Source organism: Haliaeetus leucocephalus, unplaced genomic scaffold, assembly GCF_000737465.1.
Source record: "Haliaeetus leucocephalus isolate CR32 unplaced genomic scaffold, Haliaeetus_leucocephalus-4.0 Scaffold555, whole genome shotgun sequence".
In the NCBI taxonomy this organism is placed as follows: Eukaryota; Metazoa; Chordata; class Aves; order Accipitriformes; family Accipitridae; genus Haliaeetus; species Haliaeetus leucocephalus.
The window spans coordinates 13,914,058-13,928,238 of record NW_010972991.1 but is presented as its reverse complement, the minus strand read 5'-3'; the positions used below and the strand labels follow the sequence as shown (position 1 = coordinate 13,928,238).

The 14,181-nt window shown below is 40.1% G+C and overlaps 1 protein-coding gene across 2 annotated transcripts in view; it reads right to left on the bottom strand.

The window, feature by feature from the left end:
• The window catches only part of NUDCD1 (NudC domain containing 1), a 52,745-nt gene extending 38,615 nt beyond the window's left edge, over positions 1 to 14,130 (bottom strand). The window contains exons 1-2 of one of the 2 annotated variants that reach the window (XM_010576991.1): positions 13,937 to 14,130; positions 4,354 to 4,508 (exon numbers count right to left, since the gene is read on the bottom strand). In XM_010576991.1, coding sequence (XP_010575293.1) covers positions 4,354 to 4,508; positions 13,937 to 14,054 — 273 coding nt within the window. In that variant the 5' untranslated portion in view covers positions 14,055 to 14,130. Of the gene's footprint in view, positions 1 to 4,353; positions 4,509 to 13,544; positions 13,762 to 13,936 lie in introns of those variants that run through there. The other variant, XM_010576990.1, reaches the window with a different exon arrangement.
• Between the last annotated feature and the right edge of the window lie 51 nt (positions 14,131 to 14,181).

Below are 14,181 nucleotides of genomic sequence, written 5' to 3'. Positions count from 1 at the left end.
CTCCTGAAAAAAAGTGAAAAATAATCTTCATTACATATTACAGAGCCTCCCTCTCAATAGGCAAGAAAGGAAGCACTCTTATTCACAACTTTTCTGTTCACTAATTTAACTTTAGGCATTTATTGGAACAGTCTCTAATCTCATTCCAACCATGAAAAGGATGGACTTACTTGAAGCTGAAACAAAACCTGCCCTCAAAAACCTCCTGTGTCAGATCTGCTTTTTGACTTACTGTTTCTCCATTCACCAGCTGGTTAACAGGGGCTAATAGCAACTCCCTACTTCAGAAGTTATGAGGGGATGCTGAGATACTATAGTCATATATTATACTAGCAAGAACTAGCTAAAACAGCTATAGTCATTTTAACAGAAGTCAGGTTTACTCACTGCGATTAGGTTTAAATGGCAGCAACACAGTTTCTTTAAGAAAAAACTAGATGCAGCTTCTCATCAGACCCATTTGTTCATCTCCCTTCACTTCTCTACAAAGTTTCTTTGTTTTACTATTTTTCACTGCCAAGTCTCTCTCTTTTCTACTAGCCTTTAATTCTAGCTCTGCCCACTCCTCTACTTCTTGACAGCATATTCTGCTTCCTTTTGGCCTCTCTCAGTCTCTTCATCTATTCCAGATTTCATCTGGGTGCCTTCACCATTACAACCCCTTTCCTTTCAGCAGCTCCTCTGCCTCACCTGCCTATGACACTAACCCTGATTTTGAGCCTTCTAAGCAGCCTAGGTTTCAAATTTGTGTAGAAATTCTGAGCAAACTGTTCCTCCACAGGCAAAGTCAGGCAGACCAAGCCAGGGTGTGCTCTAGTTGCTCAGGATAAGGAGCCAGTGTGCAGGTACAAGAGACAAAACGTAAAATGCAAGCTTAAAAATTCCCTCTACTGTTCCTGACTCCCAGACACCAGGCTCCATTTAAGTGTGTCTTCACTTATATAGTTAAGTAGTAAAATTTTACTCAGGTTCTTTGGCAGGCCTGTAAGATTTAAATTTTTTAAGTTGCATTAAGAAATGCTATTGTTCCAAAGTCACAGTTTATCATACTGTACAAACAAGCAATATTTCATGAGATTTAAAAGAATGAATTTTCCAAGGAAAAGACAGGGAATGAGAAAAGACAAAACATTCCAAAAGAAAAAGGAAAAAATAAAAGCTATAAGTTATATGGCAATTTCCACAAAGTAGCCATAACAAATACTTAACTTTGTTTTTATGGAAAATCAAAATACCTAGGCATTTGACACATCTCTCTAACTGAGCAAAAATGTCCACATCCAGCATTCTGAATAACAGAGCCAAGTATTTAAAACGCTGATACAGAAGTCTAAAAGATTTTGATGTTCTTCACTTTATCTGCTTCCTTATTCTGACTTATTTCAAACAGAATTCCCACATTGTTTCTGGTGCTGCTAACAGTTGTTCTGAATTGAAGTTAACTGAAAGTTACAGAAACAGCATTCCACAGCTAATTCTTACTGCAATTTAGAAAGATGAAAATATAGATACCATTAAGGGGTTTAATTACGTGTGAGAAGAGTTACTGGTGCCACAGTTTCTCAATTCCATTATTTGAATATAAAAAGCAACAAAGTTGTCTTTGCAAGAAGAGCTGAAGGTCAAGAAATCAAGTCCAATTATTTAACTGCTGGAAGAGAAAACTTTGAATATTTTTCAGCTATATTCCAGCATTACAAACATCAAACAATTAAAAAAATCAAGTCAGATGCAAAAAACTCCACAAAAATACAAAAAACACAACTTGGTAATCCTGTCACTACACTACCCATTGGGTCTTTAAAACAAAGTACTGATGCTGGCTTTTTGAATGAAAGAAGTCCAATAGCTGTAACAGAAGAATGTTAAAGCTTTTATATAGTATTTCCAGTCAAGTTAGGGTAACAACTTTCTCAACCTGGTATAAAAAAAACCACCTGAACACTCATCCATCAACTTAGATAAACTGTTCATGTTGACCACTTTTCTTTTTCAATTAAGTTTGATTTTGAGCAAGTGGCAAGGTATTATCTATACTTTTTGCCTTCACAGATGACATCTTTTTAAACACCTAAGTTGCAGGGATAATTCATGATTTATGGAGAACTAACACACCGCCATATTAGAATCGAAGTTGCAACTGAAATAAGAAGCAGAACTAGAAATAATTATGTGTTAAAAAGCCTATGTGTTCTTTCACTTTGGATTTAGGATAAGCATGTGAACCTGTTCCATCTTCTGTTTTAAAGAAGACTGACATTAATTTTAATTGTGGCCTTTGTTAACTTGTAAGCTATACTTGGCTGAAAACAATATTATTTGTAATATGCATTTGACTAATATATGGCCAGGCACATTTGTAATGAGACACCTTGTTGATGTTTCTGAATACACATTCCTTTTTATACATATGCAAACATGTTTCCTTTGCGAAACAGCACTTCATTGTGTATTAGGACACAAGATGGCAGCTATTTATTTCACAGCCCAGTGGAACCGCAACTCGTGACAAGATATTAACCAAGTGCCATTTTCTTGAAGATTCCAACGGACCCACCGGTCCTAGGGAAGAATATTTATTATCTCAATTTACTGCACATAAAAATGCAAATTCCTGCCTGTTGTGAAATTCTTTATCTAGTTTATCTGCAAAGAAAGAAATTTACACACTTTAGTGCCCTCCTAATAAAGGCATGTATTGGGTGTCTGCGTTGTGCTGGCAGTGGGGATCTGCAGGGGCGGCCTCTGTGAGGAGAGGCCGGGGCTGCCCTGTGCCGCACACAGCCGGTTCCAGCTGGCTCCAACAGGCTCACCACAGGGCACAGCGGAGCCTGTCGGCCAAGATGGTGGCGTGGAGCAGAGGTTCACCTGCAGCCCTTGGAGAACATCATGGGGAAGCAGGTTGTCCCCCTGCAGCCCATGGAGGACCACAGTGGGGCAGATATCCATGCTGCAGCACATGGAAAACCCATGCCGGAGCAAGCTCCTGGTAGGAGCTTTGTGTGACTTTGTTTCTCGTCATCCTACTCTAGTTTTAATTGGCAATGAATTAAATTAACTTCCCCAAAGTTGAGTCTGTTTTGCCTGTGATGGTAATTGTAAGTGATCTTCCTGTTTTTTATCTGAAGAGGGGGAATAAGAGAGCATCTGGGTGGGCATCTGGTAGCCAGCCAAGGTTAACCAACCACAAGATAAAAACCACAAAAAATGAGACTCTGACAAGCCACCATTCACAGAAGGCTTTCCCTGACAAGCTTCTTTCTTTTAGATGTTCCTACTGGGAATCCAGATGATCTCAAAAGATTTGGAAGAAGTCCCAGAAGATTCTTCTGTCTCAGCAAGAGTCTACCAAAGGCTTCAACTGCTTCTACGTTCTATGAAAAGTAAAGCAACTATTTTGCAGCTTCAGTTCTCAGCTTACCATCCTCTGGAAACCTGTATTTCCTGAAAAAAACAGAACTACCATTTCAGGATTTTTCTCAGCTTAGCCCTAGCCTAGTAATTTCCACTCCCAGAACCTTGCACCGAGTAAGCCACGCTCTCTCAAAAAAAAAAAAAAATCAGACATCACCCTGTGTTTTCTTTTGTTCCACAGGCTTACAAGTCAAATTCCTGGGTAGCACGACAATGGATATTTTCCTTTCCACACAAGTCTTTTACTCCTTAATGACCAAGCATGTACCAGAAACACAGTGTCCACAGAGCCATGTCCTTTCCCCTCCAGAATGAAGAGCTTTGTAATGGAAACTAGCACATCCGTGCATTAAAATGGCTCAAAAGAAACAGAAAATTTGACTCCTTAAGAACATGAGTATAAAAGCAGAGAACTGTCATGTTTTTCAGACTTGGCCTAGCTTGCTTACACTTTATTTCAAGTTTGCCCAGGGCCACCAGAATCTTTTTGCCCTCAACAAGTGATGCCCAGATTAAGCTATTAGTCCATAAAGGCTTGCATTTCTAATGCGTACAGCTTCCTTCTCTTCTTATATCTGCAATCAAATTTTCAAATTAGCAAACAGACAAACATTAAGTAACATAGGGAGAAAAAGCCAGCAACTACAAAAGAAGCATCTACTCTTTTCTTCAGCTTATCACCATGTCTGTCTTCCCCAGAATGGAAGCAGATGCAACACTATTGCGATACTAATGCAATACTACTAACAAAAAGATGTCAGAAACCTCACTTAAAATCCTTTCATCCTTCCTGGTGAACTGCATTTTTGTTAATCTACCTGTCTTGCTGGCAAGAGCTTCCCCCAGTTTTTGCATTTGGATCCTAGTTGCCATATTTTCTACCTTATCTACCCCCCATCTTTTCAAATTCAGTAATTTTTTTAAAAAGTTGATTCTTACCAGAGTCACTGACAGATTCATAACCCTTCCAAACTGATCAACATAGTAGACATTATCCTGGTACCAGGAATCAAGGTGAAGATAATTATACATGCCAAAAGCACGCATGTGGTCAAGGGTATATTGATCATCTCGAAGTTTCACTTCTGCTACCGCTGGGGGAGGAAAAAAAAAAAAAAAGACTATTTCAACATTTATTTATTTATTTAAAAATTACTAATTAATAATTTAAAGTTCAAACTAATAATTTTAAAATAATTCTTCCATCCTTAATCCATAGGTCTGGTTTATTTGAAGAAAAATACATTATGTATACATAGTTTAAAATTTTACCATAAACTTGGAAAGCAGATCATCCACACTGAAGGCCACTGCATTCACTGTGATCATGTAATAACTATTACCATTGATAGTGGCCTATTTTGGTGGGTTGACCCTGGCTGGATGCCACGTGCCCACCAAAGCCGCTCTATCACTCCCCTCCTCAGCCAGACAGGGAATAGAAAATATAATGAAAAGTTTGTGGGTTGAGATAAGGACAGGGAGAGATCACTCGCTAATTACCATCACAGGCAAAACAGAGTTGACTTGGGGAAATTACTTTCATTTATTACCAATCAAATCAGAGTCAGATAATGAGAAATAAAACCAAATCTTAAAACACCTTCCCCCCACCCCTCCCTTCTTCCTGTCCCCTACTCCAGCATGGGGGCCCTCCCACGGGAGACAGTCCTCCACAAACTTCTCCAACCTGAGTCCTTCCCATAGGCTGCAGTTCTTCATGAACTGCTCCAGCGTGGGTCCATTCCATGGGCTGCAGTCCTTCAGGCACAGACTGCTCCAGCACGGGTCCCCCATGGGGTCACAAGTCCTGCCAGGAGCCTGCTCCAGCACGGGGTTCCCACGGGGTCACAGCCTCCTTCGGGAACCCGCCTGCTCCAGCGTGGGGTCCTCCCCGGGCTGCAGGTGGATATCTGCTCCACCGTGGACCTCCATGGGCTGCAGGGGAACTGCCTGCCTCACCATGGTCTTCCCCACAGGCTGCAGGGGAATCTGTACTCTGGCGCCTGGAACACCTCCTCCTCCTCCTTCTCCACTGACCTGGGTGTCTGCAGGGCTGTTTTTCTCACATATTCTCACTCCTCTCTCTGTTGCTGTTGTTCTCATGCAGAAACTTTTTCCCTTCTTAGATCTGTTATCCCAGAGGTGCTACCGCCATCGCTGATGGGCTTGGCCTTGGCCAACGGCAGGTCTGTCTTGGAGTCGGCTGGCATTGGCTCTGTCGGACATGGGGGAAGCTTCTAGAAGCTTCTCACAGAAGGGCCTGTAGCCCCCCTGCTACCAAAACCTGACCATGCAAACCCAATACACCTATACTGTCTCTTCCCAACATGTGTTGAAATAACAATTTGTCAATAACTCTCACAAGATGAAACACACATCCGACAACTCTGTAAAACCTACTTTGTAACCTACTTACTCTGCTTGGGAAGAGCAGGAATCATTCCTGATATGTACATGGTATCATGGTAAGGGAAGAAAATTCTGCTCTACTTTAACTACAAGAAAACAACAGCCAAAAGAAATATCCTAACTACATGGATTTCACAGTCTTAAATTCCTAATCAAGCTATCAACACTTGCAAGGCAAAAGATTAAAACAGTACAAAGCAGAATTAGTATGCGGCCATTACAAAAAACCCTATGTTCCTAGCACTCCCACTGAGGTTGAAATCTTGAGAAATGTCCAAGATACCATCAAAATTTTAGACTAAGCTTTTTCCAACTGAAAGAGGCTGCGAAGAATGGCTGTTCGCTATAATGGTACCTTCTTCAAGGCAAGAAGCATGTTACCTACAGTCATCCACTTCAGCAAGATTTTTCCAAATAGAAAACCCCACTTCAGCTACCAGTAATCATAACTAGGATTATCATTCTAAGACTAACCAAGGTTTTATTTAAACTAGCTGCAGCTCTTTCTTCCTACTCCATATCCATAGAGAGATCAAGCAGATGTAGTCCAGAAAATCCTCAAGTTTTAGCAAAGACATTAGCAGAGGTCTAGTCCATCCTTCTGCAAATAGTTTCAGACAGACTGGAACTCCAGTTCATGCTCCAGTACAGTCACCCCAGGATCCTTATTTTCCCTGCAGGAAGTTTATCTCAAACTTCACACAACAAGCAAAATCTTTTAGAAAGTTATAAGTAAACTCTGTCAGCCCATGATGATTAGCCTTCAAACCCAGAGTATGCAGAAAGTACCTCAAGGCTAATCCTTCTCATAGCAAGAGTTATTTTAGTTCCTACTTTTTCAGCTTTCACTTCCTTCCCTTTTCTGCTCAGAAACAGAGCAAAGCTATTTCCAATATTTCACTTCCATCTACCCCGTAACAGGGACCATTCACAACTCTATGCCAGCAGCCCTCCTCTTAGATTTCTTACACTCTTCTTTAGCATCTACTTAAAACCTACTGAAGAAGCAGTAGATTATTCTACTCTGCCAGAACATTGATTACTGCAAACAGCAGTTTATTTTGCAGTGCAATAAATGCCACTGCATAGCTATCATGATACCATCAATCAGAAAGTCATTAAATGGCTCAAAACTGACCCCATTAGAGACACTGGCTATTAACATAAAAGTGGCTATAGGAAACTATGCAAGATTATACTGTTTAATTAATAAAAAAATCCAGTCATACTATACAAAATGGTTGCAAAATGACAGCATAATTAGCAGTTAGTCTCCTAATCACTGTTGATATTTGCAAACCAACAGCATTAATTCCAGTCGGCTCAAATAATTATTCATATTCACCACACAGGAGGGATTTCTGTACCTCTGCAATTAATACATTACTGTTTCCCAAGCCATGGCCCTTCAAAAAAAGCCAGAATATCAACAAAGGAGTGAGAAGAAAATACACCTATCATAATGGGAACGACTGCTACCCATTCCAATTTCTACTTTAACTAATTAGAATATTTTACAGGAAATCACACTGTAAAAGAAATTAGAAGGATGTGTTGCAAAAACACATTTTAAAGCTGTTTGTACAATCAAGCTTTATCACAGGCATATTCTTCCCAACACAAGAGATGATGTGAATATTCTGTAAACAATTAAAGACAAAACCAAATATAATCCAAGATAATTATTTTCAGCGAAACCAAGTACATGTCATCTACTTCCTTTATAGCTACATTAATTGATCTTCTGAAATCAGAATACATATGTGGAAGCATGTAAAGCTTTTTTAGCACAGAAAACCTAAAATTGTTTTATTTTGTAAAGGTTCCTTCCTCCACTTCTCCCCCTCCACCCCAGACACATTGCTACTGTCAGAATTGTAACTAAAACACATACAAATAGTGAAAATACTCCAAACTAGATGTTCCCTAAAGCAAATGTGTAACCTTTCAAGAAAATTCTTGGAACAATATACTATTGATAAGCTGATTGTAAGGTGATAAGCTTTACAAAAGCTGGAAGAACACGAATAAATTCTCTGTCCTTGAGTTTTTCACCCTGTAGTCCTGACAAGCCCTGAATAATAAGGGGTCAGGAACAGGAGATCCAAATCCCTTGTATAATTGCAATATGTAATTAATTCTTCATAAACAGAAGCCAGAAACTATACAATTTGTAGGTGATTTTAAACCAGGAAATCAAACATATGTGTACTGTCATGAAACACTTATAGCTCTCTGCCAAGAAGAAGTAATTACAGCACCTACTCCAACCTTGATTAATTGAAAACCATTCTGTGATCAAGTGAAATGTGTGCACAAATGCCATTTCCTATCACACACCGTGTGCTCCGATAGTTTATAGGAGATTTTACACTAGGATTAAGTTCACTCCTTCCTTTCTACAGCCTTCCAGGTTCAAGTTTTCTTTATGGTCCTTGGAAAAATGACAAGAAAACCAACAGAGCTGAGTTCCGGAAAAAAATGAAGGGCAAAAGGGAGAAGAAATGGAAACTTTATTAAAGTAAATTCAGAAAAACAGAAGTTAATATAAAAGCAAAAGAAGAAATACTTCAATCAGATCATCACCTTAGATAGTTTTGCAGGGTTTTTTTGGTTGTTTGGTCAGGATTTATTGCTGATTTGTTGTTGTTGTTTGGTTTGTGGGTGGTTTTTTGGTTTTGTTTTGGGGTTTTTGTTTGGGGCTTTGGTTTTCAGGGTTTTTTTAGGAGTCAGACTAATTCCCTAGCTTCAGCTTTTGGGGTTCAATTAACAAGCAGCAGTTAATGACAGCTATTCAACAGAATGATAAATGGTCTCCTTCAAGTTTCTGATAAATACATCTGCACTACTAAAACCCAGGAACGTTGATTCATACTCTGTCACACCAGAAAAGAGAGAACATATAAACTAAATCTCAGCTTTCAATATTATTTCCCAACAACCCTAGTTAGGTGGGATATTTCAGATAAGTACAAAGAAAATAATGCCACTTTCTAGAATTGTATTTATCTCCAGCTCCATGCTTAAAAAAAGTAATTTGACTCAAAACAGTTCGAAGATAATTAAGTAAAGATCTTCACTCAGACCGCCTTTACTTACAAGCAAAAGCACTAAATACAAAGCAACTCATAAGAATCAACAGGGGTAAGACATCCCTAACCTAACTGGATCTTATTATAATTATTACTGTGCACTGCAAAAAAAATCTCCTCTGAATAAAGAACACTATCAAGGGACTTATACTTAAAATGAATAATGAAGTCTAACATCTGCCATCAAACGCTATAAAGCAGAACTAGAGAAAAAAACAAAAGCAGATAAAAAAGGGTGAGAAACCCCCTCCCCCCTTTTTAGATGTTTTACTGAATATATCAAAACAACTTTACAATACCGGAAAGTACGTAAATAATTACATCAACATATTATTTTGGGGCATTGAATGTTATATGCTTGTATGTCATACTTTGTTTTGCAATGCCACCTAGTGGAAGCAATTTAGTATTTCATGTACATTTACCTACTAGTGGAAGAGACTACATTAATTTATTTTTCTAGTAGCAGCATTCAAAGATCCTTCTAACCCTGCATTCTTTTTTAGTATTAACAAATATGTTTTTATTGTTAATGGCAGCATCATCTCATTGCTGTTGTTGAGTAAAAGTACAAGGCTTGTTTATTCTACTGCAGTAAGTATGTTAATAGACTAAACACAAAAATTTACTGTTTAATAAACACATAGCTTGCTGAAAACAAGCACAGGCTGACAGATACCATGTAATGATTTTTTTTTGCCTGATCAGATTACTTATAGAGGTATGAAAAGTAAACGCAATGTATCATGCCCTAAATTGAACAAATAAATTTAACAAGATCCAAAAACTAGCAAGGTATTTGTGAAAGTGTCACTACAGCAATGCATAGATTTATAAGCTGACTTGTGCCAGCTGCAAGAACCATTTTCTTTAACAACAGTTCCAAGGCAGAACTTGCCTCTACACTGTCTTTTTCTTTCTCAAGAAATTTAAGTACAACAAAAGACCAGATACACATGTGCCTGAAACCTAAACCTAGATTTATGAACTACAGCTGTAAATGTCTGAAAAAGCCAGGGTTCAGCTTCTTAGTATTTCCCATACATTACTTTAAAAACTTTTTTCTATATTTAATTTTTGAAATTGAAATGGAAAATGCAAATGGAAATCTCTATAAATGTTTGAAACATATCAGTACCTCTGGCTCCATGAAAAGACATAAATGCATGTTTTCCATGCAGCATTACTAATGGGCAACTACTTTTCACTAAATTACAGTTAACAAGCAACTACTTCTCACTGAAGTACAGACCTTCTGGTCTAAACAGGCTGCAAATAGAGCAGTCATTTATTAACAACATTTTTCAAAAAAAAGTGACAAAAAATCCTAAATGCACCTGACCAAAGGAATACATTCTCTGCGTATTCTCCTGGCTTGCAGCAGGAGCTCCATGTTTGAGTGAATGTTTACTATGCCTTTTAGCTGCTACTGTATCAAAAGGCATACACTACATCACATGTCTATTTGGCAGAACCATTATACAAGATAGAGAGGAAAGGCATAAGAAATATCCACATTTGAATAAATTCTAAGCCTCTGTGGAAAAAAAAAAAAGGGATTCAAGTTACATCTGACCAGTGGAAGTCAAGAGCACGGTTCTCATTCCTTCAAAAATGTCGTGCGTCTTAGATATGCTCCTTGCTGAAGACAAGGATTTGCCCCACAATCACCGCTTTGGGCTCTTGCTGAGATCAGATCAGGGCAGAAGAGGTGACAGTAAACAAGATGCTCTTTCCTCCCTCCCAAAAGCTCAGTGATCTAAAAGAAAGGCATTACAAAGCTCAATGCAAAGGAAGCACTTGAAAATAAGTTATGGAAATAAACTATGGAAAATAAGGAGAAAAATAGACAAAATTTAGGATGAAGAGTTGGGAATTAAAGGTATAATAGTGTGAGACTCATTCCTAGTCAAAGCATGTTACGGGGATGAGAGATGAGAGAAGAGAAATGATTGTGAAAGTTTAGATTAACTAGGACAGAATGGGTAGGAGTAAGGAAGAAATAAAAGAACATGTAAATCAGTGTATTTAAAAGGGAATATAAGATATCAGAATTTCACCATTCTTCTTCACTGTAACCATATATTTAAGAAATTCACTAGAAAATTCCCCTCTACCACAGATCTAATAAATAAATAAATAAATGTTTTAAATTTCTTTCTGCTTCAACTGCACATCTGACCACAGCAAATTCCTGGCAACCACAGTTTGACGGTTAAAGGCAAATTAGAACTGAATACTAAGTTTTACACAATGGTCAGAAAATGAAGCTCATTGTAGTCCACATGAGCATGACAACTGCCACAAGTTGTCCCGCAATACCATGTGCTGCTATTCACCTGCTCCAGTAGTAGAATCCTGCAGCAATTCTATGTGTCAATTTTGGGGGGGGGTCATTTTATTTCTAGCTAGCAGTGAAATTCATAAAAATGGATAAATATAAAAACATAGACAAAAATATTGACAAAGAAGATTAATACTCTAATGCTTAATACACAAGTTTGTAATAACACTGCATAAATACTTCAACCACAGCTGAGTTAATCAGTTCTACCTAAGAATGAGTTCCTATTGCTATTTATTGTCATGTATTCCAAGTACTCTGAACCTCACATGTTCATCTTACTGCCATGAAATTTGGGATGCCACACAGGCAGGCTCCAAAGACCAGGTCATTTGAGACAAGCACTCCTGAAATAGTTTCCTGGAAAACAAACAAAAAAGTCAATAGCCTTTTTACATTAATCTTCCAGATTCTACTACCACATTTTTGCACACAGTTGAGAACAAAATTGGAAATGAGTTATGCTGACAGTGTTCCTAAACGTTGGGGTTTTTTTTCAGCTATTATACTTTACTCACTCCCACTTTAAGGAAATAAAATCAAACTCTTCGCTCGGTGACAAATATTAATTTAATAACCCACAAGCTACCAAGTTCTTCATCATGTTCCCGAGACTTTTAATCTGCTCACAAATGTGGTGGAAAGCAGAAGTCCTTGGCCTTCTCACACAGTACTAATTTCTTCTCCCATGTAGTAATTTGAAAAAGCCATGGCTTACACACCATCCGTGGTCTCTACAACTCAACCCATTATTACTGCGCAACATAAAAGTCAAGTTATGGAAGGATACCCTCAGTCTAACACATATGTAGACCACTGACACCAGGAAATGCAAAATTCAGGTACAGAACATCTCTGTACTGTGAGGAAACTGCCTTGAAGCAAGCAGAAGAAAACCAGCAAAGAGAAAGAGCCAGCTGTATGGCCTAAGAGCAGGCTGAAATATGGACAAACAAAACATCTAGAAGACAGATATAGGGCCTAGTTTGGTTTATATTTCAAGTTACTACTTTAAAAAACAACAACAACAACAAAGCTTTCCACTTGCCAGTGGATCAATACCTATATATAAATACATACACACACAGAGAACAGAATAAGTGACTTAGTATTAATGATTTAGTAGGATGAGTAGGACAGCTGAATAAGTTAGACCAAAATGAGTCAGGCTCTGTGCTGTGGGAAGTGGAGAAAGAAAAGTACACAGGCAGACATACCAATCTTCTATCACACAGGTTACTGTAACTATCATGTAAAATATCTGAACGGACAAGAACTGACGAGATCCATCTCTCCATTAGCAACTCCATCATTCAAACATTTTAATGAAAATCTGTAATCCTCATCTATTTAGAATAGGTGCACAACTGACTATCCAAGAACCACATAGCTTGTTTGGCCATAGGCAGAACATCAAATAAAGGACAAAGTAAGAGACTGTACCTACGCTGTTGCCACCTTTGGCACAGCTGTAGTACACTCCTAACACACATACACTCACTTACATTTGGACTGGCTTTTGAAAGATGGCACCTAAATCAGTCTTCCAGTAAAAATGTCAAAATACATAACAAAAATGTTACTTTCATTAAATTTTCCAGTGCTATCATAGATACGCATACAGTATCACCTTAGTCTCGTTCACTCGTCCTTCAATACACAATTCACATACAACTTCCATCTTACTGCGGACAGCTCACCATGGCAAACATACCTTTCTGATCCACTACTAATACAATGTATTCACCACAAAACTAAAGTAACACATAACAGATAACTCTGTAGACACGTATATTGTTCAGTAAATACACAGAGGTAGAGATCAGTCCACCCAAATAGTACATTACTGTCCCAGCTTTATAAAAAAAGGAGACTAATTCATCCACCTTACAAAAGACTTAAATTTCACAACTCAATAAAAGGTAGAATGTTGAGAGGTTTCAGGGGGCATGGCTAAGGTTGTACGCACATACCCGACATGACTTTGGGCTAACGTTCTTCTCAGTGAATTAGCCCATTAACGGGCCAGTACCTCAAATGTCAATAATGCTTAGCAGAGTGCGGAATGCATCGCCTGAAGATCCACCTCTGAACTGCGGGCAGAGCAAGAAGGAAAAACGGCTAATTTGCTGAAGTTTGTCGAAGATACTAATTTCATACCTATTTCTCTAAATGGCATGGACTCCATCACGCTCACATGCACGCTACCTCTTTGAACCCGTCCTCCGGCCTTACCACAGGCGCACAAGCCAAGACCAGATTCAGCACGCAGATGATCCTACCCGTTTGGAAACTAAGTCCAAACTCGCAGGGGCAGACACTGCCGGGCAGTGACTCGACAACCGTCAGAGCCCTTGGTCCACCCTGAAGACACGTGAAGGGGAGGGCGGGCGGCGGACACACCGATGAGAGAACGCTGCGGCCCATCGTGACGGCAGAAATCGAGACGAAACACCGGCTCCCTTAAACGCCCGCCGGCCTCCCGGTAAGGCGGCTCTCCCCAGCGCAGGGCACGCTTGCGCCGAGGGCCGCTGGGCCGGGCCGCGGAGCACGGCGAGAGGACGGAGCCGGTGCCCTCCCCCGCTGCCCAGGGGGCCGGCCGGGCCGCAGGGCGAAGCGGAGGCCCGGCGGGCTCACCCCCCGCCCCGCCGCCGGACCCAGCCCCGCTCCTCACCCGCGTCGAGCCCCAGCTGGTAGCAGGCCAGCGGCTCCAGGGACAGCTTGTAGCCCTCGAACTTGGGGTCCAAGAGCAGGCGCTTGGCCTGCAGGGAGCAGTGGGCGGCGCCCGCCATGCCGCCGCTCCGGGGACAACTTCGGGAAGAGGCGGGAACTCGGCGGCGCGCCGGCGACGGGCGCGAGCCGCCGCCGAGCACCACGGGAAGGGCCGCGCTGGCGTCTGGGCGTCCGGCGGCGGCGGCG